At 41.7% G+C, this 26,856-nt stretch overlaps 2 protein-coding genes and 2 non-coding genes across 10 annotated transcripts in view; 2 read left to right on the top strand and 2 right to left on the bottom strand.

Moving 5' to 3' along the window:
* pdlim2 (PDZ and LIM domain 2 (mystique)) overlaps positions 1-985 on the bottom strand; it is a 32,349-nt gene extending 31,364 nt beyond the window's left edge. Inside the window, exon 1 of the mRNA XM_061671507.1 lies at positions 708-985. The gene's annotated coding sequence lies outside the window, so the exon portion shown is untranslated. The remainder of the gene's footprint in view (positions 1-707) is intronic.
* Positions 986-1,777: 792 nt separating this feature from the next.
* Positions 1,778-1,851, top strand: trnan-guu (transfer RNA asparagine (anticodon GUU)). The gene has a single exon. It is a non-coding gene; the product is annotated as a tRNA-Asn (tRNA).
* A 156-nt stretch (positions 1,852-2,007) lies between these two features.
* On the bottom strand, positions 2,008-26,856 carry sorbs3 (sorbin and SH3 domain containing 3). Of its 7 annotated transcripts, none has more exons than XM_061671503.1 (21): positions 26,556-26,856; positions 15,830-15,887; positions 14,663-14,836; positions 14,136-14,208; positions 13,881-13,990; positions 13,674-13,737; positions 13,389-13,427; positions 12,655-12,739; positions 11,719-11,827; positions 9,061-9,114; positions 8,869-8,979; positions 8,277-8,332; positions 6,889-6,959; positions 6,276-6,334; positions 6,145-6,191; positions 5,854-5,968; positions 5,619-5,744; positions 3,664-4,173; positions 3,465-3,550; positions 3,269-3,375; positions 2,008-3,091 (listed from the first exon to the last, which is right to left on the bottom strand). In XM_061671503.1, the coding sequence occupies exons 2-21, from the start codon at positions 15,839-15,841 to the stop codon at positions 3,030-3,032; spliced, it is 2,070 nt and encodes a 689-aa protein (XP_061527487.1). In that variant the 5' UTR covers positions 15,842-15,887; positions 26,556-26,856; the 3' UTR covers positions 2,008-3,029. The 7 variants fall into 7 exon arrangements, with proteins under 7 accessions (XP_061527487.1, XP_061527489.1, XP_061527488.1 ...); XM_061671505.1 differs by lacking the exon at positions 26,556-26,856 and adding an exon at positions 25,955-26,012; XM_061671504.1 differs by lacking the exon at positions 26,556-26,856 and adding an exon at positions 25,487-25,750.
* On the top strand, positions 9,613-9,686 carry trnan-guu (transfer RNA asparagine (anticodon GUU)). Its single transcript has one exon. It is a non-coding gene; the product is annotated as a tRNA-Asn (tRNA).

Below are 26,856 nucleotides of genomic sequence, written 5' to 3'. Positions count from 1 at the left end.
ACCTGGCAGCCCAGACACTGGACCCTCCACAAATCATTGTGACTGCTTAATGAGTTCAGGCTGTTGAGGTGTTCGGTCTACACAAGACGGCGCACTTCGCGTGGCCAGCGGCACTTGATTGTTACTCGGGATGTGAGAGATCACCTTTTGTTTATCCCCCAGACTGATACCAGCATTCACTCTTACGTATTCATCGATACCACTAGTACCTTTGATAAATAAAATATCAATTATCAACACAATGACAGATAATTTTGAACAAAGACCTTTCTGATTAGCCAAGGTGTCAAACTGCTGCAATGTAACGCCAACTACTGGCTTGGAGGACTTAATGTCAGCTTTTTTTTTTTTGCCTTAAGTATCGGTAGGTGGAATGTGCAGCCTCCACGAGTACCCGATACTTTGAAATAAGCCAGTAGCGGTCAAATACCGATACTCGCAGATCCCTAATTATTACAATTGGTTACAGCCAATTACCCAAGAAGACTTCCACTTGCGATATACAATATACGGAAAAATGACACGATGTTCAGGAGTTCGGTCAACACTAAATGATTAACAATAACAGCATTTCGAATAGCCGACACAGCACATTTGAATCAAATGGGAACCTAACGGCAAGTTGAAATAAATACTTCAGGTACATGAAAGACGGTTTAAGCTACTGGGGTCGCGGAGGTTGAGAGAAAGGTGTCAAGTTTACTCACCGAGAGAAGTTTTAGGGCAGTGCGCGTCGGCGTCTCCACCTGTGGACTATTTGCGGGAGAGGAAAAAAAACAAAACAAAACTAGCAAGTGTCTTCAACAAATAAACTTAGGACGAGTCCTCCGCCTAGTTAGAAGCACCAACTGGCGCAGAGTGAGCTGTTGTATTCCGGTGCTAGCAAGCGTCAACTCGGTCTCCACCTGTGGCTGCTCGCCGGACCTTCTCACAGGGACCAGCTCTCGCTGCCATGTGCTCCGACCAAAATAAATGCTTTGTCAAAAGGCAGCAACCCGGGGCGTGTCGCGCCGCAGGGGTGGGCCGAGACCAGGCAGTCGCCGCGGTGACGGTGATTGTGCCATTTCTCCCACACGATCGCCGCGCCCGCTGTCGACCTACTCGCGCCACCTGCTGGCGAAGCGGAGCAACGCGCCTGCTTCCTGTTCAACTCACTCCCGCTACGTCATCTCGTTTGGCTGATTGTCGTCACGTGACCCACAGGCGCGGTTTCATTAGGGAAGTGATTGGAAGAAAAAAATAAATCACATCCAGTAAGATGTTTATTAAGAACCATGACACATGCATATTTGTCATTGTCATGTGTCATTGGAAACATTTTCAATTCTTTCTCTGTGAGTCAATGGTGAGTCTACACAGGATGTTTTAAAACCATTTTCTGTCTTTTTTAATTGCATGATTATTTTTTATTCAGATTTCTGACTTGGTGAAATACACTACCCACAAAAGTATAGAGATATTCGTATAACATTTCAGAATGACCCTAAAATTATCATTATTATTATTATTATCCTTTTAAATGCACATATCCAAACGATGCCTTGCCATTGCTAGGCATCAAACATTCTGTCTTCAGTGGGAAGACGCCACTGAGCTTAGAATGTCACCGTGTCATGAGCAGGTTGCAACTGAGAAATAGAGAGACTGGAAGAGTAACAGAAAGTCATACAAGTGGCACATTTCCTAGGAAATGTGAATTCTGCCGTTCAGCTCCTTGTTAGCCACTGAACAGCTGGACGTACATTCAAAACGTCCGTCCGTGTCAGAACGGCAACATGTCTCTGTGGCGCAATCGGTTAGCGCGTTCGGCTGTTAACCGAAAGGTTGGTGGTTCGAGCCCACCCAGGGACGTTGTCGTATTTTGACAGCAGGCTCTAATTGGTCAGTTCCGTACATGGTGGGTATGTTCTTAAAATTGGTCGTCAACACTGTTTTCTCTTGAACAAAACGTATATTTTGCTTACTTTAGAATGGCTGTGCACAATGAAAAATACAAGAACGCAGTCATTTTGGAACACCGCATTGTTTAATGGCTTAACAAAACTACCATACCAACTATACCATACATTGGAAAATATATTACACTTTGGAATTTTATTTTATAAAAGGTTACACTCTGTACAACCATTTTCAGGCAACCTGATTAATTTTACAGTGATGATGTCATGAAATGTCTTTAAAATTTTTATTAAAAAACAAAAAAAAACAGTGGTGCGGGGGGGGGTTTGCCAATATTACACTGGCATAAAAGACCTTGTATTGTGGTTGAAAGCAGGAAAGACGAACGAGCTAACAGCATGCAAGTGTGCTGTGACTTTTTAGTGGCAAGACAGTCAACTTTAAGTTAACTTATGTATTTGTCTCCTATAGCAGACTTCTTCCAAACTGAGAAAAAGTCATGTTTCCTGTTTCAGTTTTTTAGAAATAAAAACAAAAACAAGATAACTAGATATTTAACAATTGATAGGAAGAAACTAGTGCTTGTGCTATCAAACTTTTCTTTTCTGAATAGCCTTGTGGATGGATGTAAACTTAATGGCACATGTTTTCCCTTTCTAACTTAAGAGCTTTTCTAGAGAGGTTCGTGTTGCTTCTTCCAACTTCTTCAGAGATCTGAAAAATAATCTGAGACAGACATTTTATGGAAATGTTAGTCATCGATTCCACAAAATATTAGAAATTCTTATCAAATTCGTGGAGTGGTTTGTGGTGGCTGAATACAGAACATTAGAAAGAACGGTCATAATTCTGGAAAGAAATATAAATGTGCAAATAATTGTGCAACAAAATCATTCATTCTTTGCATGTCTTCAGTATCCAGCCTTAGTATTCTTCTGCTGGGTGTACATGAAGTAATGAAGCCAGTGCAACACACTCATGCGCTCATGCGGGTAGGTGAGGACTTCTCCTGTATTCATTTTTGGGCATGGAAAAGTGATGAACATGCCTGTCCCGTCTTAAGGGAGGTGGTGAGGGTGGGTGGTTGTCGAGCTCTTGTGAATCCATGTCAGTTTGGTCAAACAAGAAGCTTAAACTGCTGTCACATAATTCCCAGGAAAAGTCCCAAAAGCGTGAGTCCTTTCTGACGTACCTGAATCATACATATTTGAGAATATGCATTGTTACATAACAGAAAAACTAGATACACACATGCAGGAAATTCATGTGCTAAATAAAGACTCATTGCACTGAAGTCAAATGTGCAATACTTCACACTGGCACTGATATTGGATTGCAGTGTAAATAGTTTGCCTTTTGATATTCTCACCTACAAACCAGCCATCATCACATTTCTCCATTACTTGTACAACATCGCCTTCTCTCAGTTCCAACTCATCTGCATTCTGTGGTTTGTAGTTGTAGACAGCTTTATACCTGGAGGGACATGGAATCACAAATTCCATACAGTCACGAAACTGCATCTTCTTTTGTTATGCTAAAATTGAGCTGGTGTGCTGTATTACGGTTTACGTTGCACCACTGTGGAGCCAGCAGTGTTTGGCACTTGTGCAGGTCGGCGTGAGTTGGCGCTGGGATCAGAAAGCACTCCCTAGAAAGAAAAATGAAAATCTCCTGTCAGCCAGGTATACAACAATAAAGACGAGCGTAGTTTAACAGATGTGGGCATGCAGTGAGTTTCCACAAGAGGCGGTGAGGGCAGACCTGCGAGGAATCATTGCATCTGGGAGTGTTTACTATGGGCCCTTCTGTGCTATGTGGAGATGCTGCTGACCAAGCAGAAGGTGACACGGAGCTGAAAACGTTGCGGTCGGCAGGTGAAGCGGGGTTGGAGGAATTATGGGGCCACCGATTGGCAGATTCTTTGGATAGAAGTGTCTGAACAGGCGAGTGCAACTGTGGAGCAGCACCAGAAGGTAGAGGTGACGAAGGATTGCGGGTGGAGTGCTCTCTTTTGGGGCTGATGCATGCGGGGCTGAACGGCGACAATGGCGACCGCAGGCAAGGCGAGTGGAGCGGACGTCCTGGACTCTGAGGTCCAGGAGACAAGGGAGACACGGGGCTTGTCGAGAAGTTGTCTGTGGAGGATTTGGTGCGGGGCATCTTGTTGACCTGAACGTAGCTGGCAGGGAAGATGCCACTTCGGTTGGTCCCTGAGATCTTCCCCTCCAGCCACTTGTCATTGACACATCTAGTAATACTTATTACTTCCCCCTAAGGAACAGAATGGGAAAACAAACAAACAAACAAACAAAGAAACATTCCTTACTTAACAATGACAACTCGACCTGACAAATTCCACATTAAAGTTAATACTATTGCAACGACAGCAAAATATTTGAGGGGATAACATGCAAAAGTCAATGTCACACATAAAGCAGAATTGAAAATTCCCTTGCTCAGCGTATTTGACCACACAAACAAGTGCTTGAACGTGGTTAATCGTTGACATGGGAATGTTACAAACTGTTGTTGTAAGCCTTCAATGACAAGCGCCAAGGGTTTGAGCACATGTTTGCTGAGCATACAATCTAAATGGTTGAGATTAGATTCTTTTTCAATCTTCCAGAGACACACAGACAGATCTGGAATGAAGTGTGGGCTTAATTACACCACTCTGTGTTTAAATTGTCCAACAATAATGTTTGGTATAAATCTGTGTAAAGCTGTACAATCTGTTGATCGATTTTTTTGGGATCATGTCAAGTCATTATTAAAGAAACCATATTTGGTTAATTAAGTGCCTTCTCAAAATGCACATGCTTGCAGAACTATTCAACTATTCAACGCTTCATGATTCTCTCAGCAAATCATCTCCCCAAAAATCATGAAATATAACAACAAATTCAGGGGGGGGGGGGGCCTAATAGAATTTGATATATAATCATAATAAATGATAAAGAATAAGTGATAGTTTCAAAATCCAAGTCATCTAGAATGTAATGTGGCCAAAACCTTGTTGAAGCATTCCAATGAATGCCCTTACTTATTAACCCCAATTATAGTCATTTCAAAATCAGAATCAGAATCATCTTTATTTTGCCAAGTATGTCCAAAAAAACACACAAGGAATTTGTCTACAGTAGTTAGAGTACGACAACACACTTTTGAGACATAAAGACATTGAGAAAAACAGTCACTGAGCAATAAAGGGTTGGTAGTTATCTGGTAATGCCAGTACAATTATTATTATTATTATATATTTTTTTGACAATTGTGCAAAAAGATGCAGAGTCCTCTCGCGCTTAGAGCAGTTTGAATGACTAATATTGCAATAGTCCGTTGGAATGACCATTGTGCAAAGGGCGCCGAGACTTCAAGGAATGTGTGCTGTTTAACGAGTTTTTGACGAGTAGCGCGATAATCTGGGACAATGTTGATTGTGCAAATGTTGCAGATACTCCTCAGTCAGTGTGCAGTGGTGCAGATGCTACTCAGGCACATATGAGTGGCCAGTATTGGTCAACGACAGATATGCAAATAGTGCAGCGGGCCGAGACTACTACAGTGAGTGCACGAGTAATGCATAAATGGCCCGACAGAAATGTGACAAATGTTTCAGCCATATTTGTCACACAAAGAGATGCTGTCTAATGCATGATGAAACACAGGAACATGATCCAAATGTACAGTATGTACACTTTGTATACTGAACTCACTTTTCGAAAGGGAAGTTCAACTGGAAGGTCAGCACTGAAATTATACAGTGCGACCGCTTCGCCATAGTCCAGCACCTGCAGACTGGGAGGCTTTATAGGCGTTGGCTTCTCGGATGGAGGCAGAATCTGTGACGGGAAATTGAAAAGCTCATCTTAACGATGTGAGAAGATAAAGAGAAAAACAGCATGAAATCAGAGCCACAATGAATCCCTTTTTTTTTTTTTTTTTTGTTACCTCCACATATGTGGTGGGGAAGATGCCCGCTCTACCGTGATGTTCTCCTTCAAACCAGTTGGCGTCTACTTGCCTGTGGATGTAGACGATGTCGCCCCTATGCAGCGTGAGCTCCCTGTGTGAGAGATGAACGGAACAAGAAACATGAGCCCCAACAGGCTACAAGACCAATGTATCTGGAAGTGCACAAGTATAAAGCTAATACTGTTGTCATACTCCGTTTTCTACCAGCAGCTGTGCTGAATTAATTTTATACTATTTTTATCAAACCAGATCAATTTGGTAACTCACTTTGCAGACTGAGCCTGGAAATTGAACTTGGCCCGAGCTGCTTTCATCTGAAAACAGAAAAACGACTTAATATTTCATTGAAAACAAGATGACAACAGTCAAATATAGTGATGCTTTCTGGAAGGATCGACCTTCTTTTCCTCTTTCTTAGGCGAGCGCTCCATTGTGTCATTTGCAGGAGAAAGTTGATCTACAGAGCAAAGTGATCATACAGCAGGATTAGTAGAGCATAAAACGTCCTCTATATCCTGTATTATAATACTAAAAAAAACAAGTAAGATCTTCAAAACATCGGCAACATACTGAACCTAAGTAATTAGGCTGATCTCATAACTAAAACTGGAAAATAAATGGGATGAAGTTCATCTCAAACAAGTATGATAGGCTCTACTTCCTCTTTTCCAAGGTTTCCTCCTTCCACACCCATATACTATTCAGCCACCATTTTTTGAAAATTGATTTTTATTTATTTTTTCCAAAACCACCATTAAACCTTGAGAAGTCTGTGCAACAAACTTTAGAGGCAATGGAATACAATCATGGGACCACATATGAAATTACAAGACAATTCCAGCAGGTCACTAAAGAGCTCATTGAGTGTGTACAGTATCGTGTTGTAAAGCGTTGTTTTATTAAAGAGCAGAGCTTTATATAACCTACCGTAACAATCTGCCGATTGGCATCAGCAGCTCATTAAACAATGAAAACATTCTTGCAGTGACATGAACAAAGAATGTTGTTTACCAAATGTAGGAGCGAAGACTGATGAGGGGCCAACAGAGTGACGGATGGGCTGCTTTGGCGCTGATGAATTGCTGAACATAAATGAATAAATACGAGGTAAGTCATTTGTTCGGCTATCTGTATTTACTTTATTGAGCAAGGTATTCCCCATCCCAAAATGGCCATATTAAAGAGAAGTGTTTGATGCTGTCAGCTACAAGAACGGTTCGGAGCAAACATGTTTTTTGGCAGCCTAAAAACCATCGGCTTCTGGCGGTCAAAAATGTTCAGTCTAATCTGGGGAAGAAGAAAAAAACATACAGGTACGTTTGTGTTAGCAGAGGTATGGGAATGTTTTGGTAATGCGATCAGTTATTTTTCTTCACAGTACAATGAGCAGTATGCAAGTTAAAGAAGTTAACTATTTTGTGTGCAAAGATTTTTATGTGCCAACTTATCAAAACAGGCATTGTACTTTTTTTCGACAGGAAATCAGACAGAATCTTTTTTACATTTTTACTTTAAAAAATAAATAATAGGAGCTCAGATATTTACTTATTTACTTTCTAACATACGCTGTTCATCCATTTCATAGGTGTTAAGCATCTTCATTCAATTATCTTCAAGCACTGAGAAAGTCTTATTTGAATGAAGCTTTAAGTATTTCTAAATTGCTTTGCAAACAAACAGTAGCACATGCTTAGTGTTAGCAGCAACTAAACTTGTCAGTGTGACAGGATGCAAAAAAAATACAAAACACTACAGTTCTTTTTGTCACTTCATCTTGTAATTCCACACGTCCTCAGAAACAAACAGGCTCCCTAAATAATGCCACTGAACTCCCCAGGCCTTAAAAGGTCGATCCCCGTGAACCTGACTCAGCAAACAACAGCGAGAATCTTCCAAGAATGCATTGCACGCACGGTTAGAAATGCGGAATGTCGTCTGAAGTAAAAAATGTACTGTACTTAAACCTGTTGACGTTCTTTTGGGGAAGAGTCTTTAAGTGTAATAACTTTGTATAGACAAATCAGGGAGTAAAGAAAATGGTACAGGAGAAGAGGCTGATTATGTGGTTATTGATCCTGGTCTTTGCACTACTCTGGAATTTGTGTTTATTTGCCTTGCCACAGACGAGCAAGAATGACTACAAATATCCACAACATTAAATGTTAGCCAACAATTCATTCCCAAAACAAACAAAACAATTCTAAAAGTTAGATGTTAGTTTTTAATGTGCCATTAAAATAATAAACATTTAAATAACTTCAAACAAAAAGTGCAAGATTTGTAAGTGAATGGCAGAGAAAATGAATTTGACTGGAATCTAACAATGCTTCTTTTGGTCAAAATTTTAATATAAAGCAATTGTAGTTGCAGCTAGTATATTTTGTCAAGTGGTTACAGACCTGCAGTTTGTGTTTGCAGCCCTTGCAGCAGTCACTGGGTCCCTGGCCCTGGTCTCCTGGAAGTAGAGTGATTTTTTTTGTTTTTTAATCAATGTTGGTTCCCTGCAGCCTCCACTGTCTCCCAGCTTGGAGGAATTCTTTCAAAAACACGTGCAGGCAACACGGTGGTGCTGACCACTCCCAGGGGGAGTTTGAAATCATCTGGGCCCTCGGCTCATCAACAAGTCCACTCATGATTTCACAACATTCAGAAACAGGTCATGCAAGATATCAGCACACAGGCGGGATCGTATCGACACAATCTGTATCGAAGGACTGTGAACACGGGTGCTCTATGCGGCAGACACATCAAACTTGGCTGAGGCGGATGCATGAGGGGAAGGGTGGGGGTTTGCAGGCAAATGATTTCACAGATGAGTCAACGTGCAAGACAGGGTGGTGATTCTTTAGCTGGCATCCAGGTCAGGACACACAATAAACAGCAGTGAGGCTCAGACAGTCGAGTTTGGAGGGGTCAGCAGTTTTCTGACGGCTAAGAGGGATTCCTCAGCTGAGACAGTCAAGGAGGGTTTGGGGCGGGGGGGCTCAGTACCTCACCCCAGCCTCGACGCTGCTGCTGCTTCTGGGACAGTCTCCTTTCCAGGCCCTGGATATCCGAGTCCAACTCGGCCTCAAAGCGACTCAGCTCGGAGACCAGACTGGCCTGAGCCCGGGCGATGATGTCACAGTTGGCGTTGCTCGTTTTGGAATTGTTTTCGCAATATTAAACGGGGAGAGCGCTCACCTCAACTGAAGGAGACTTTGACTTCTCAGGATGTTTTTTGGGCGACCGGTAACCCTATAGACAGAAACAAATTGATTGTTGATATTCATATTTATTTGAACAGACACGTGTCACACACAACACATCGAGTAGGCTTTGTAAATAAAATTATGGGCTCTGTTGACAAAGAGGAGTATGAATATGAGATTCATTTTTAGGGTGAACAGCAGTGCATAAATTAAAAATACATATTTTGTGATAGTGGTTTTGTTGAGTTATTATTATCCTTTTATGTGCACATATCCAAATCTTGAATGTTTCAGTACTTTTTGCCCAACGGCAAAATGCCCAACAGGTGTTTAATCCATGAAACTACCGATAATGTTTGGGTTCGATTAGAATTTGGTATTTAAACAACCCTTTTCAACTTGTTGTTCATATTTTTATATCATGAGACAAAGACAACAACAAACATTGCACTGCCATTGCTAGGCATCAAACATTCTATTTTCAGTGGGAAGAGGCCACTGAGCTTAGAATGTCACCGTGTCATGAGCAGGTTGCAACTGTGATGTCTCTGTGGCGCAATCGGTTAGCGCGTTCGGCTGTTAACCGAAAGGTTGGTGGTTCGAGCCCACCCAGGGACGTTGTTGTGTTTTGACAGCAGGCTCTAATGTGTTTGCAACATTTGCTCATTCATTCATTCATCTTCTGTCTCGCTTATCCTCACTAGGGTCGCGGGCGTGCAGGAGCATATCCCAGCTATCTTCGGCCGAAAGGCGGGCTACACCCCGAACTGGTCCCCAGCCAATCGCAGGGCACAGTTCCATTTAGGGTGGATATATTCTAAAATTGGTGCTCAACACTATTCTCTCTCTTCTTTTTGAGCTGAACAAAACGTAAATTTTGCTTACTTTAGAATGGCTGTGCACAATGAAAAATAATTTTGCAACACTTTGCATTGTTTAATGGCTTAAAAAAAACTACTATACCATATATTGGAAAAGCCAATAGTTCATCGGCAAATAAATATTACAGTTTGGAATTTTTTTAAATGAAAGGTTACACTCAGTACAACCATCTTCAGGCTACATGGTGCAATGACGATGTCATGAAATGTCTTTTAAAAAAAAAAAACGTCAACATTTCTTACAGACAAGCTGACGACTGACACATCCAATCATTCAGGAAAGAACACCGAGCCATTTTAACTATTAAATGTAAAAAAAAAAATCATAATAAAACCATGCATTATTGTTTTGTGAATGATTACATTTGCAGTTTTGTTATCTGTTGCACTTAATTTGCAGAGTTACATTACTCTTGATATAAAACAGTATTATAATGAATAAAGGAATTCATAAAAATGAATAAATGAATAAATAAATAGTGGAGGAAAAAAAATGTGCTTCATGGAGATATAACTTGAATACGGTGTGGATGATTGTTAGATTAATAACTAAATGCCTTTATAAATTGCATAATTGAATATTCGTATTACACAATGCAATGTTTAATATTTCATAGTATTTTGCAGTATTTTCATGTAAAGGTCTTTTTATTCATAAATTGGGAATCACTCTAATTTAAAAGTGTTTTTATTTTTTTCACTGTCCAGTTGCGTCGATCTCAATATTATCCTATCATTATAAAGTTAACAGTAAAAAGCTCATTTCTGCAAGGACCTTTATGTCATTGGAAACCATCCATCCAATTTCGATACCACTTGTCCTCATTAGGGTCACAGGTGAGCTGGAGCCTATCCCAACCTGTTATTTAAAATACCAGATATACTGACTAGAATATATACCGTAGGGTAGTTTAAAAAAAAAAAAAAAGTCAATTTTTGCCCTAAGATCTCTCCATACATCCACTAAAAACATTACAACATACAACATTACAATACATTGCTAACTGTGAAAAAGATGAAGGTGCATTTGGTGCTGTTAAAAGTTGTTTATGTTGTGATGAATAAAACAGGTAATAGTTTTTACTTTACTCATGAAAATAATGCTTTTCTGACCTGATTAAAATGAATTACCACAGCTTATTTGAGTACTCAAAGAAAGCCACATTCCCATCTGCTCTCAATTCTACCAAGTGTAACAATAAAACTCTCAGCTGGCAAGAAGCAGAAACTTCCTAATTGTATGCCAAGGCCTTCCTCCCAGCTTGGTGCCATCCGCACTCCATTCACGGATTATAAAGCCGCTGCGGAGCACCTGAAACGCTTTGTGCACAGTTTGTCTCAGAAACTCTTGGATGTCAAACGGAAATGCTGGACCTCAAAAGGTTAACGTCATAATACAGATCACAAGACACCTCAGCTCCTGTGTGTGTGTGTGTGCATGTGGGTAGGGGGGATAAAGATTCCTTGTACTCGTGATTGCATCCACAGGCCTTTATATTGCACTAACACAGAGTAAAGTGCACAAACTCTGTCCTTGTACAAAAGACTTATCTGGCACTACACTAAATAGAAACCCCAATGGAAATTCTAAGATCACAAACGGACAAAGCTTATTGGATCTTTTGAATAGAACCGATAGTAAACCACAAGTTACTCATTAGCTAGTTGTGAGAAGAACACAAAGACAGTGTTTTACAGGAAACAGGAATGAGGCAGCAAACATGGAAACTGGTAACAGCAACTATTTTTAAACGTGTTACACATTGTACCTGGCTGAAGTTTACAGAAGAAACATCTTTTTCAGGCTCAAAGTCAAATATGCTCTTGGGTTTAGGCTGCTGCTTTCCCAGATCTGACAGCTCGCTGACATTCTGGCTCCTGAAATGTAAGATCCAAGTCGGCGCACACACACGCACACACACACACACACACACACTGCAACTTAATCATTGCCTTATTGTAAGTGCTGCAACAACAGATCCCAACTTGCAGCCCAACCCACCCCCACTCCTCCTCGACACAAATGTTGGCTTTCTTTAAGGCGTCACCTGCAGTCAGAGAAAGCAACGCCATTCCACTAAAACATATTCAGAAAAAAAAAAACGTGTAACAACAGCATTAGGGAGATGAAGACAACAATCATGTTTAGGCAACAAACGTCATTTAGCCAAGTGATCCCCAACCACTGTGGCACATTAGTGCTTATGTGGGACATCATCAAGTGTCCCAAGAGAAATTATCCAATTTCACTTAACTGGCCTGAAATGATCTTTGTTCATCTGTCAATGCCAATGACACAGTGACGGGCACAACAATTAAATGTTCTTCCACTAGATGGGAGAAGGTACTTAATTAACTGCAATTTATGAGTAAATTGAGATAATCATGATTTCAGTATGCTGTACTATACAAACTTGTTGTGACATTTTTGTTTTTGTGGCGTGATATTCTTCTCAAGGTTGGAAAACACTCATCTGACTTGTGGCATGCTGTTTCGTATGTTTAATTTTAAATCAGACTTCAGACTTGGCCTGCTTCAAAGAGGGCTCCTGCCTCCTGGACTCAGTTTTTGCCTGTTGCACTACTACAATATGCACATCAGACAGACTTGTAATTGACAATGTGCATGTGTGCGCCACAGGTGCTTTCCAGTGCCGGCGAGGATATGTTCAGCTGTGTGTGACAGTGACTGTGAATCCACTCACCAGTCAGGCAAGGCTCCATGTGGTGATAGCCTGAAGAGATATTTATCGCCTTCTTCATCCTCACTCCTCGCAGAGGCCTGCAGGCCTGCGGATTCATTTGAGTGTTAGTTTAAAAATAAAACATACATAATGGGATTGAAAAAACAATGTTAAATGTGATAGAATCTAGTAACGGGCATAATTCTCAATTAAAAATCAAATATCCATGTTAACTTGGAAGGGTGGCAGTGAATGAGTTTTAAATGGTTAAAGAATTATGTTGATTGTGAGGGTAATACCATCTTGAAGCAGTTGACGCAAATTGGAGCGCACTACTTGGTTGTAACCAGCAGAGGTCCTGAGACATTCGCTTCGACAAAATAAATTCAGCTATGGAAAGTTTAGCAACATCCACGAAAACATCCACAAATGGCACAGGTGGCATCGAAATGGGTTCAGACCGTTTTGGGAAATTCTCAAACACATTAAAAAAAAAAAGACAAAAATAATTATCCATCCATCCATTTTCTGAGCCGCTTCTCACTAGGGTTGCGGGCGTGCTGGAGCCTGTCCCAGCTATCATCGGGCAGGAGGCGGGGTACACCCTGAACTGGTTGCCAGCCAATCAGAGTCAAAAATAATTAACTAAAGAAATAATGATAATGTTTCATTTTGTCCATTGTTGATGATGGAACTCTAGTCAAATGCCCATCCCTAGAAGAAGAAGAAGAAGAAGAAGAAGAAGAAACACTTACATCTTGTCGACCACCTGTCTGAATCCTCCGGCTCACATTCTAAAAACAACAGACAAAAAACAGATGAGTAGTTTCCATCTACAATTACTTCAAATACATCAACTTTGTGGCTTGTGATGTGAGCAGAACTTCGACTTCATCTTTTTTTGCTTCTTTTGTTAATAGTGACAAACTAGTCTGAAATGTGGAAGGCAATAATAATGATAATAATAAAAGAATATGACATCTGTTGTACTGAGAGGGATTATGGCAAAAGCAGGAGAGGAGGAGAAGGCGTAATCGTACCCTCCGGCTTCTTATGTATTTGTTTGAACATGCTCTTGTACCAGTCTCTGGGCTTGTTTACACTCTGGTGGGGGAACAAAGAGGACGTACAGAGGGTACACACATATTTGAGCTATACATCGAATCAGCATGAAATGACACTGAAAGCAAAATTTACAAAACAAAAAGCGTAAAAAAATGTGTTTTAAACAGTTTCTTTCATCTTACCGATCTGGAGGCAATGGGCATCCCAGTTTCGTCCACGGGGCCAATTCCTGAGAATTTGATGAGTCTTTCCTCCCTAGTGGGAGAAGGCTGCACCCCATTGGTGAGCCCCCCTGGACAATAATTGCCATGTTAGTACTGCATTACATTTTTCACCTATTCTATGATCCGTTCTTTTTAGTTTTGTTAAAAATGTATTTTCATCCACATGCTCCAAAAATGGAATAAAAATAAAACAAATAAAGACATCAACTTTACCATGTGACTGTGAGGGCCCGTAATATGATCCAAAGCTGGGAGTAGTTTGGCCACTTCCATTGACATCAGAGGCCTTGGGATAGACACAACGTCATCAGTGTGAATAAAAAATCTTTTGCGCCGTTACGTAATACAGTAATATACATCAGGAGTGTCAAACATAGAACCAGCCCGTCAGTGGGTCAAATGTAGCCCATGGAGATTGTTTTGCCTGTGTTGTGGGTTATGTATACATACAGACACTTATTTTGAAACTTGTGCTTTTATACTTAGTTGGGACTACAGAGAAAAAAGGTCGCTTCAATCCATGTATTTAGTAAGAAATATTGTGTGACTTCTGCACAAGCAACGCCATATGTGTGTGTGTATTGTTTATTCAGTAATTTACAACAGTATGATGTGGTGGATTGAGTCGGGTAAATCCCCACTGAAGATCCAAATTCCGAAAGACTGTGATACTACATTTGTCCACATGGTGAGGCACTCGTTCTGAGAGAAGATAACGTCCCTGACATTTCAGGGTATACCTTGAACTCTCCAGATGAAAGTCTCGTTGTTCGAAAGGGGCTGAGAGGAGGAGTCGGCAATCCAGGGGAGATGACCACCTCTTTGGTCAGATCTGGAGAAGTTATGATGTGCTGACCAGAAGGACCCCCAGGCTCCCTACAGAAGCCATTTGGACAGCAGGCCTCGTCAAAAAGCTGCAAATAATAAAGAAGGGGAATGAAAACGATATGCATGAAGAAAAACAATGAGTGTCCTTTGCTCCCGTCATGTCGTCCTGTTCTGCTCTGGTTAAAAAAAACAAAAAAAACTCCATGGGATGTCTTGTGAACATGTTTGGAGCTGAACTGTTCCTCAGACAATAATGAAAGAACAACACCGGATGAAAAGGCCCTAATTTATTTAAAGCAGGACCAGTGGGCGGTGAAGTTCCACCCACTGCATCATCTCATTCTGCTACAAGCGTAGAAAGAAGTCATTGAAGGTGCAGAGGGGGGCACAGAAACCGGAGAGGACCATTATGAGCCTATTAAATCTCTATTCACCAGGCCGCCCCTCATCCTGCTGCCAAGGGGCGGAGCTGGGCGAGAGAGGTTGGAAAGGGATCACCCATGTCAGCCTCAGTCCGGCAAGCTAGCTGTCGTCTTACGGTCACCATGGCGATCTTTTTATCGCCGCCTAACGATGGCCAGTCCGACTCTTCGATTGGAACTTTTGAATCTGGTTCTGCGCTCTCTGTGTGCGGGTGCCGGAGGTCGTGGGAACGCTCCTCGGCTTCATAGTAGCGCCATAACTCTCACCGGCCATAACATTAGGCAGTTCAGTTTGGATTGACACTTTCAAAGATGCATGAATTAAACAATACGGTTATTATTGTTGTTGTTTGCAGTAGTTTAAATCACCTCTATCGCTGCTGTTGCATCTCATTAGACTGTGTAAGTGTATCTAAATGAAGAGACCTGTTGTTTTGTATTTCATGTTCTTGTGGAGTGAGTAAAAAGGTTTTTTTTGGTTGTTTTTTTCCCCCAATCATACAGTACCAAAGCAAAGCAAATGTACTTGTATAGCATATTTCATACACAAGATAACTCAATGTCCTACCAGTCAAAGGTTTGGACACTTTGTTTTGCTACTGAATGAGAAGGTGTGTGAGTACTTAAAGATCTGTAACATCATTTAGAAACACTTACCTGTGACTGCATGTGGTCACTTGTCTGTTCTTGTGTGGCGGATTCTCTCCAAAAGTAACTGCAGATAAACAATAAAAACAAACGTCAACATACCCATCAAAGCATTTTTGTACACAAAAAATAGATGCTATCATCAGACTGTTTTTTTAATTAGAGTTTTAGTTATTTTGTGCCAGAAAACACCAGGCACCAATGACATTCTCAAATGAGTGAAACAGGTCTACAGTTTAAGTGTCAAAATATAAAAACAACGAAATAAATACCAAAAAAAATAAAAAATGTACAGATGCTTGATGTGCTTCAAGTTGAAAGTATTAAAATGATGCCAGGAAAAAAGGTATCATTTAAAAAAACAAATTCGGTTACAGGTTAACTATGGATCAACTTGAAATCCAAAGTTGTTTTGAGTCTTGCCAGTCTCAGTACTTAAGACCCTTTCATGTTGAGGCCATTTCGTGACAACGTGACATCATCACAGGACCTTGATCGCATCAAAAGTAGTGAACAGAAATTGTTGCAACATTTTGTTCACTGTTATTGCTCCCTCGTGGAGAGTGCAATGTTGTAGATTTCTTACTTTTTTCAGTTTCGTCAATGGAAATGTCCAGAAGATGTCTGCTAAAGTGATCCACACAGAAACACTGTAACATTAGATTTTGTGTCTGTTCAGTTATGCTGAATTCTTGGCAGTGGAATTAGGCCTTTTTAACCTTCAACCTTTCGAGTGTTGAGTCATCATAAATCAAGTTTTACATCCAGGCACACTTAACAATGTTCCATTATCGAGCCCCCAGTATTCCAGAGGAAACTTAGCATCACCCATTTTTCTTGTTGCTAGGGAAAAATCCACCCACGAAGACGACTGTGAGTCACATCTCTTCCACCTCATACAGCATCAGAACAAGCTGGACTGATAGAGCAAGTCACCTTCTGAAAACAAAAACTAGCTTCTGAATGACTGAGCCTTTTAAATTTAAGATCAGGGTCTCCCTTCCTTTATCACACGCAAATGGAGCAGGCAGGCTGTCGTCTACCATGGCAAACGTGTGGCCCCTGAATGGCAACATTCCCGTTTGAATGATAACATTTTCTGTGGTAGAGCTGTCATTCTATTGTCAGACTGTTCGAGACTGACGTCAACACAACACGACACACAGAGAAGCCCTGTAGAAGGCAAGATCAGGCTTGATATTGGGACTTTCTTGACCATTTGACTTCTGGTGTAAGCCATGGAGACGGGTAAGAAAGTCCATGCGTGTGGGTGGGAACACAACAAGCTAAGGGCTGTCCGACAAAATTTGCACTGATGACTTTTCCGCATGGAATTTTCAGCTTTTAGGATTGCGGTCAAGTCTGTGAAAACAGCCACGGACAGCACAGAACCCATGAGTCCAGTGTTTTGTTTTTGGGGACACTAATCTCACTATCAGGCTCATAATCTGTTAATAAACTAGGTTACATAACAGCAAAGTATTTTTTTTTGAAATAACATTTCTGCTCCGTGATGACAAATGGCTTTTCATTGCCCAAAACAATCGCAGCCAGCTCATTGTCTGTTCAACAGAGAACAATGCACACAAAATACATAACTTCATCTTAATCACTCTACAATGTTTTGGACACGGTGCAGCGTCACAAGAAGCAAAAGTAGTATTAATTTTAATTAAAGCCATTCACACAATTCATTTTTTTGCTCCATGCAGGGCTCCAACCATGGTTATGGTTGCAAAACTATCCATCCAATCCTTCATTTTCTCTTGAGCTCATCCTTATTAGGAATTATCCCAGGTGACTTTGGGTGGGAGGCGGGGTACACCTTGGACTGGTCCCTTGCCAATCGGTGGGCAGATATACAAAAACAACCATTCGCACTACGGACAATTTAGAGACTTAGATGAACCTAACGGACCTAACATGCGAGTTTTTGGAATGGAGAGGAAGACAAAGTACTCAGAGGAAACCCACGCAAGGGCAGAATATGCAAATTCCACATTGGAATGCCAGAGCTGAGATTCAAACCGCCAACCTAAGAACCCTTAGGCAGACAGGCTAACCACTAATCTATGACACTACGGTCAATGCAGTTCGACATTAGTAAAGGAGGATGGCGACAGATTAATCCTTATTCTAGGAATTATTAGTATTCGCCTTGCTAAGGCAATGGCCAAAAAAACATTGTGAAGCTAGTAAATTAAAATTATTAGATATTGCTGCTTTATACATTTCTTGCAGTCAATTAAGCTCCAATGTTGAAAGTCCAAGTAGAATCACTATAAATAAACTCATGTTATAATATCTGCGTCTCATTTCTCCAGGGATCAGCATTCAGCACTGCATGCGTTCCCCTCTTAAGCGTGAATCAATGCTTCCTAATAAGGAAAAAAAACTCTTGGTGTCTTAAAAACCAGCCAAGGTTCTGGTTTTCCCTTTGAATGTGTGCTGAATTCTTACGTAATGACTGTGTATCAAGAGCAGATGTCGAGGACGTAGCGCGTTAATCCCCCACTATGTGAATTATCTATTATCACCCCTGGATCCGTTTTTTGGGTGGAAAAGAAAATCGCCATAAAAGGTCCAGGTGCAACTCAGATGAAGATAAAATGAGCCGTTTGAGATAGTTCTTGCAAACCACACTTCCTGCTTCCTATCTGTCAAATACCAGCCGTGGCTTTTCTTGGCATAACACAGAGCATGCAAGATGAGAAACTTGGAATATGGTAATGCGCTTCTGTCTACAGGAAACTCAATCTGTCACTTTCAAGCAACGGGCCAGATGTTCGGAAACACTACAAAGGAAACCTAAGCGTGAATCTACAGAGGGCCATTCAAGTAATCCAATGGCAGAATCTTTTATCACACGTCTGCATTGTGACTCATAGGCTAGCTGTGAAAAAGTCTTGAACCAGAACCAGATAAGGAACCAGACTAATATTAGAAGTTGCTGAGTTCAGCGGGTCAGTGGACTTCACCACCACACCCGAGCGATTCTGGACGTTTTATCACATCACAGCACAATAAGTGATGCAATGAAGACGGTTGACAAATGCTTGAATTTAGCGTTTGCATTTCATTTCACAGTAAATCAAACACAACATCCTTCGATCTTATCAATCAATGTCCTAGCTAATCACTTGCTCCTAGAGAAGAATGTCATCAGGTCAGACTTCTTTCCCCAAGCACAGAACTCACTTCATTGTTCTAACTTGTCAAGTTGACCACACAAAGCCCAATGAATGACATGCACGGTGTTGACTGCTGGATTTCTACAACCTGATGGTGCACCAAAGGGAAGCTGATGATTTGTGGTCAGGGGGAGGATCCTGTCATGCATAAATCATCCACACAGCCAAGTGATGATGTGAGCTGACGATCTGAGATCTTTAATGGGACAAATAAAACTGTCACTTGATCACTCCGCCACAAGCTAAGACTTGGACTCTGTGCACAAAGTTAATCATTGACTCCATCAAGTGGAACTACTGCACACAATCTGATGAGTGGAAGTCTTGATCCATGAAGGATACCGGCCAAAACTAACAGTACATTTCTTAAGGTGGCAATATCTTTGATATTCAGCAATGACCTACAGTACATACTGTGTGATTAAACACAGCACTTTTACGAAACACAAAATCCATGTTTGGGGAATTGTACTACAACCCCAATTCCAATAAAGTTGGGACGTTGTGTTAAACATGAATAAAAACAGAATACAATGATTTGCAAATCATGTTCGACCTATATTTACTTGAATACACTTCAAAGACAAGACATTTAATGTTCAAACTGATCAACTTGATTGTTTTTAGCAAATAATCATTAACTGAGAATTTTATGGCTGCAACACGTTCCAAAAATGCTGGGACGGGGTCATGTTTACCATTGAACGTTTGGGAACTGAGGACACTCATTGTTGAAGCTTTGTAGTTGGAATTATTTCCCATTATTGCTTGATATACAGCTTCAGCTGTTCAACAGTCCGGGGTCTCCATTGTCGTATTTTACGCTTCATAATGCGCCACACATTTTCAATGGGAGACAGGTCTGGAAATCAGGCAGGCCAGTCTAGAGCCCGCACTCTTTTACTACGAAGCCACGCTGTTGTAACACGTGCAGAATGTGGTTTGGCATTGTCTTGCTGAAATAAGCAGGGGCGTCCATGAAAAAGATGTCGCTTGGATGGCAGCATATGTTGTACCTGTATGTACCTTTCGGCATTAATGGTGCCTTCACAGATGTGTAAGTTACCCATGCCATTGGCACTAACACAGCCCCATACCATCACAGATGCTTGCTTTTGAACTTTGCGTCCATAACAGTCCGGATGGTTCGTTTCCTCTGGCCCAGAGGACACGACGTCCACAATTTCCAAAAACAATTTGAAATGTGGACTCGTCGGACCACAGAACACTTTTCCACTTTGCATCAGTCCATCTTAGATAAGCTCGGGCCCAGAGAAGCCGGCGGCGTTTCTGGGTGTTGTTGATAAATGGCTTTTGCTTTGCATAGTAGAGTTTCAAGTTGCACTTACGGATGTAGCGCCGAACTGTATTTACTGACATTGGTTTTCTGACGTGTTCCTGAGCCCATGTGGTGATATCCTTTACACATTGATTCAGTGCCGCCTGAGGGATCGAAGGTCACGGGCATTCAATGTTGGTTTTCGGGCTTGCCGCTTACATGTGGTGTTTTCTCCCGATTCTCTGAACCTTTTGATGATATTATGGACCGTAGACGATGAAATCCCTAAATTCCTTGCAATTGTACGTTGAGGAACATTGTCCTGAAACTGTTCCGACCATTTTCCCACACACGTGTTCACAAAGAGGTGAACCTCACCCAATCTTTGCTTTTCAATGACTGAGCAATTCAGGGAAGCTCCTTTTATACCCAATCATGGCTCCCACCTGTTTCAAATTAGCCCGTTCACCTGTGGGATGTTCCAAACAGGTGTTTGATGAGCATTCCTCAACTTTCTCAGTCTTTTTTGCCACCTGTCCCATCTTTTTTGGAACGTGTTGCAGCCATAAAATTCTAAGTTAATGATTATTTGCTAAAAACAATAAGGTTTAGCAGTTTGAACATTAAATAGCTTGTCTTTGTAGTGTATTCAAGTAAATATAGGTCGAACATGATTTGCAAATCATTGTATTCTGTTTTTATTCATGTTTAACACAACGTACCAACTTTATTGGAATTGGGGTTGTAGTACAATTAAATATAGGTTAAACATGATTTGCAAATCATTGTATTCTGTTTTTATTTATGTTTAACACAACGTCCCAACTTCATTGGAATTAGGTTATATGATTTAAAAGTGAAGGTGGCACAATCCCCGGCCCCGCCTGTGTGGAGTTTGCATGTTCTCCCCGTGCCTGCGTGTGTTTTCTCCGGGCACTCTGGTTTCATCCTACATCCCAAAAACATGCATGCTAGGTTAATTGACAACTCTTAATTGCCTGTAGGTGTGAATGTGAGTGCAAATGGATGTTTGTTTCTATGTGCCCTACGATTGGCTGGCAACCAGTTCAGGGTGTACCTCGCCTCGTGCCCGATGACAGCTGGGATAGGTTCCAGCACTCCCGTGACCTTTGTGAGGATAAGCGGCTCAGAAAATGGATGGATGGATGGATTTAAACGTGAAAGCAGCTCTGTTACATGCACAATGAGAAGATATACACGGGGAAATAATTTTGGTGTCCTTACATCAAAAAAGAGAAATGCACAATGTTCACCGAAGTAAAAAAAGCAATGATGAATAAAAATGTACTGAGGCAATCGAACGATGTTTATAGCTCTCAATGAGACTTGTGCACCTGACGTCGGGTATTTTGGCCTACTTACTTACTGTTTGCGACTTCTCCAGATTGCAAGTTTCTGCTCCTTCTGCAGATGTTCAATAGAACTGAGGTCAGGGGTTTTCAGAATACCAAATTGCAGTGTTGCAAAGAGGCACGAAGGTAGATACATAACCAGCAAACCATCACCAAGAAAATGTTGCGGATGCACCTGACCCATCATAGTTGTAAAAGTGAAGAAAGCCCATATTTTAAACTGATGAGATGATAATGAGGCCGTTAGGTGACCGCGCTGACTTCCTAATGTTAGGTGAGTCAGGCTGCAGTTATGTGAGAGGTGTCGGAGGTCCTGCAGGACCGGCGATCATAAACCGTGCTGCACTAACCAACACAGACGGAGCCCATACAAGGATCTGCAGCACAAGTTTATGATATGTAGTTATTGGCGGATACGCTCATTTATCAGGAGAGAGTAATTCACGTCCTTGTATGGTGCTTCTACAATGCGAACAGCAGGACGACTGCAGTGTTTTTCTTGTCAACAGAAAGGCGCTTGTGAGGCACTCAATCCGAGGCACTAAAATGACCTGAAACCTGAAAATCCCCCAAGGTGGGCGAATTAACTAGTTGGAAAAGTGAGTGTAATTACCACCTGGTTGGTGAAACTACAGAAACTGCAGGAGATTTATATATTCATATATTCATTTTCTACTGCTTACCCTGTTCACGGTGGAGCCGGACACCAGTCAATCGCAGGGCAAATAAACAACCATATTTGACCATTTAGAGTCTTCAATGTTTTTGGAATGTGGGAGGAAGTTGGAGTTCGCAGAAGTTTTCAACTTTGAGACAGATACACAAACCAAATGCTCCACCGTGCACTAGATTTATTTTCTTTCTTATTTTCCATTGGACATGATCAGTCCACGATTTCCACTCATCGATTTTCTGTTCAGCTTATCCTGTTCAGGGTCACAGCAGGGTCAGGAACCTATTCCAGAAAACAGTCTGGACTGATCACTGATCAGTTAGAACAGTTCTGAACAACGCATCGAGTGGGAATGGAACCCATGCCAGGAGAAATTACCTCCTCTGAGCAGGGTTTAATGCCAACTGACAGTACTCTGGAAGCAAACTGCAACTTATGATATTTTCATTCTGCATTGCGTCTTGAAAGCGCATCCCTCCCCTCCAAAATGCAATGTGGCAAACGTCTTAAAAGCAACTAACCACAATCTGGTGCTTGCAACTTTCTGGGACCATTTGAGGAAGGCGCACATCCTCAACACCTGTAGGAAAATGACACAAATCTTCACGGCTGTCATTTCACATATCTAAAGCTGATGGCGCATTGCACATATGCGGGTTGACGGGAGGACCCTTAGTAACATTACAAAGGGAATCAGAGGCGCCTGTGGAAATGGATCTGACAGTGAGGGGAGCTGCTTTTAAGGTTTGCAATCTGGAGAAATATTGTTCCTTAGAGTTGCTTTCTCAATGTCTAACAGGCAGTCGAGAGGATGTGAGGAATGATGAGACTTGTTTAGAAGTGTACTTCAACAGCATCCCAGTGTTTAATCACTCCTGAATAGGTGTTCTAATCCTGCCAGCTTGGAGCAGCCAGACAGGTTGATCAACATTTAAAAAAAAAAAAAAAAATGCCTGTAACAGCACACAATGCAAATTGCTCTTCAGGACAAAAAGTGTACTCACCTCCCAAATGGACTGCGCAAAACTTTGCTGCTCTCACTAAATGACCTCGTCAGAATACAAGCTCTCTCTCTGTCTCTGTCTCTGTCTCTCTCTCTCTCTCTCTCTCTCTCTCTCAATCTCGCTCTCACCCAGCATGCCTCTGCAGAAGACTTCCCAGATGACAAACATCGCCATAGCAACCCTTTCGGCCCCCGCTCAAAAGGCATCCTGCTCTTGGCTTGTCAGTTCGGGGCACCTGACCCTGTGAAGAAGCCCCATTGTTGTGATAAGGTGCTATTTTACAGCCTGGGGTTAACCAAAGGCCAATGAAAATACTTCATCACCTCCACCTCCCCAGTCACTGCCCAGTGACTCCACGACACCAGCACTTTGTATCTTCATCTGTCCTCTGACTCTCGCTCTGTGTGTGTGTGTGTGTGTGTGTGTGTGTGTGTGTGTGTGTGTGTGTGTAGGTGTCTGTGTGTGCGCCAGTGAGTGGGTAAAGGCCAAATGTAGCAAAGGAGGACAGGAGTTCTTTCTGTTCTACTGGCCACGTCATCCACTCTTGATAAAGCAGTCTCCCATGAGCTCACACAAACATGTTGTTAAATAAACAGGGCCTGGATGATAGTTTGTCCTTCTGATGGCAATTTAGAGAAGTAGCACGTTTACACATTCCAAACTCCTGATTTGAATGTGCCCAGTAGGACGCCGTTGCCTTTGCACTCAGTGGTGCTTGCTCAATTAAAACTTGGATTTCCAGTTCAGCCACACATCTCCAAGTGTGCACAACATGAAAATGAGCTTGCTGAGAGATTTGTGTTGGCCTTGTGTTGCACTTCCAAACTCACTGCCCCAGCCGAGTGATCCAGTTACCTTGTCACAATCTGATTGCTTTCTTTCTCAGGTGTACTTTAATCTCTGGGGCAATAAACTCAAGACATCCAAGAGACTATTGTTTGTTGTAACATTCTCTGTGTATTATGTTTGGTTCTCGGCAGAAAGTGAAGGACTCCAGTATTTTTAATAATTCAGCGGTCTGGCTTGGTGATGCTATCCCCAGCCAGATATCCATTTACAGTACTGATCCTGCCCTCCTCGCGGGCTTGTTTTTGCCAAATAGTTGAGGTTCTGGACCAGCTGAGACACAAGCAGGCACAGCGTTGCGGCTCAAGGGGGGCGGGGCTATAACCTACATCCCGCCATGAACAGACTTTGTCCCCACTGTGAGCACATCTAACACCTTGTCACTCTGCGCCAAATCACACAAGAGGTGATTAACACTTTGGCTCCACATGTCACAGCACATCCTAGTTCAGGACATAGCTTTCTATGTTCTTTCCCAAATAAGTTAACTAAGTAAGCAACTGTGTCTTCGCTCATGTAATAATGCTTCCTGAATTTGAATTTTTCCCTCTGGGTCTTGAATGGTGACATCCAGACTCACACTGAAACTGTATTATAACTCACCATATTGCAGGTAGTTAAACAATAAATATTAATCCCAAGAGCCTCTTGTCTCTGTCACAGTCGTAGTGCTATCATCAAGTCATTGTCAGTTTATGACTTCTAAGTGATGACCTCAATCATTCTGCTCATTTACAGTGTAAAGTTGTTATCACCACCTAGCAATTAAAGACTTTAGCCTTCAGCTGATGGACATCCATGTTAATTTCAGATCTCCAACTTATTTCATTGACCGAACACACTGTTCAAGATTAGCTGCACTAGCATCTAACAAGATCCAATACAAGAAAAATGTTCAAAAATTCTCCCTTTACAAAAGCAATAAAGATCCATTTTCACTGACACTTTAAGACAGACATTCCTTTGACAATACTTTTTGTGTAGTTCATCCAACTGTTACGGTCCTCCCGATAATAATACGCCTCAGTTAGACGTCAAACTTTTAAGATTGTCAGACATACAAATTGAAGGAAGAGGATTTTTTCGAACAAATACCTCTAATATCAACCAACAAACGGGATGGGAAACATCAGCCGAAAGGAACAATCACCAAGCCAATCGCAATGGCCTGCCTACCAGTAGAAATCCACTAACCTGCCTTGAAAAAACAAAAACAAACAAACAAAATCAAGAAAAAATTTACTACTTTGCACATAACCCAACTAATCAGTAAACCATCAAATGGCAATCAAAACAATACCTCTGACCCTTTGCACTTTCTTGCTTCGTAGGAACGAAAACTTTCAAAGATGCCGGAGGACAAAAAGGGGGAAAAAAAGTCACCAAGCGTAGAACTGCTGCTCTTGTCAACGCGTCTGCAAGTGACTCTCCTTTTCCACTCCTCCCAACATCCTTTTATCTCTTCCAGTTCCCAAAGAAGCAAATCCCCTTAAGATGTCATCACATGTCGAAAGAGGAGAACTACCTCATTCACAGACTCACAACCATGTGCTTAATCCACCCGGTGTGTCTCAACCCTTTGCAACTTGTCTCATTTCAACTGACACTGGCTGTCAATCAACAATAAGCCGTAGTGTGCGACTCTTACAGGCACCGGCGAATACACTTTGACAAAAAAAATAATAATACTGATGTAAGCAGGGAAATACTTAGCGCCCTATAAATGCCACAACATGTCCATAAAAAGAAAAAAAAAAACGCAATTAACTTTTATGCTCGGTCATTTGAGAGAGTCCACGGGTACGGAACTGTCAGAGGAACAGGTACCACTGGTTAGAACTTGAAGTCATCTTATTTGTGTCACATCTTGTTCTCTGAGGTAGCACTGAAGGAATGTAAGCATGAGAACAAACATGTCAGCATCAGGGTGTATTTGTTTTAGCAGTAAACAACTTTTGCTCCTCGATACATGGCCCACAAATATCCTTATATAGCCTCAGGGGAACTTTAGGCTGGGTTAAAAAAACAAAACGGGTAAAAATGAATGAACAACTGCTTTAGCACATGGTGTGTCTGAACCTTTCACACAGAGCACTGCTGATAAACATCAAGACATTTCATGAACTGTTGTTAAACTTCCTACAGTAATCATTTCCCTACAATCGTGGTACTTTTTCTTGACTTTGTTTTGAGTAAACGTGATCAAATAAAACAGACTTTAAAACAGACAGCAGTGATATTGAAGCCCATCCTTTGCTGTTTAATTCCCAATCAGAGGCAAACAAATAAGGATTAAGCAATGGCATCATTTGTTTTTTGTCTCTTATGACTCTGCTCCCTGGTCGTGGTCAAGATGTGCGCATACTCACAAACAAGCGCAGGCCGACCGGGGTCTCCTCAGCGCAGACGAGTGAAGGAAGGAAGTGAATGGAAGAGGAGGAGGAGGAGGAAGGAGTCAAGCTCAGCTGCTTTTCTCTCTCTTTCTCTTGTCCTCTGTCTCCAACCAACAGCGTGTCTTTATCTTATGTTGAACTCTCCAGCGTGGCTCTGAAAGTAGGCGAGGGCGGATAGGCGTGTGTGCGTGTGCGTGCGCACAGCCTATGTTTGCATGTGTGAGCGTGCGCACACACTTCAGAGCTCATCAGGGAGATGGCGCTCGCTAATAGTTTC

Source organism: Phycodurus eques, chromosome 3, assembly GCF_024500275.1.
Source record: "Phycodurus eques isolate BA_2022a chromosome 3, UOR_Pequ_1.1, whole genome shotgun sequence".
Lineage (NCBI taxonomy): Eukaryota > Metazoa > Chordata > Actinopteri > Syngnathiformes > Syngnathidae > Phycodurus > Phycodurus eques.
This window is presented reverse-complemented; position numbering and strand designations above follow the sequence as displayed.

Bases quoted from the DNA above. Each gene is read 5' to 3' on its own strand.
- sorbs3 (XM_061671499.1), bottom strand. From the start codon at position 23,546: ATGCCTTTTGAGCGGGGGCCGAAAGGGTTGCTATGGCGATGTTTGTCA. The intron at 12,740-13,388 runs GTAAGTGTTTCT...ATGAATCCGCAG, and splicing joins AGACAGGTGGTCGACAAGAT to GCCTGCAGGCCTCTGCGAGG. The intron at 3,092-3,268 runs GTGAGAATATCA...TGTATGATTCAG, and splicing joins TGATGATGGCTGGTTTGTAG to GTACGTCAGAAAGGACTCAC.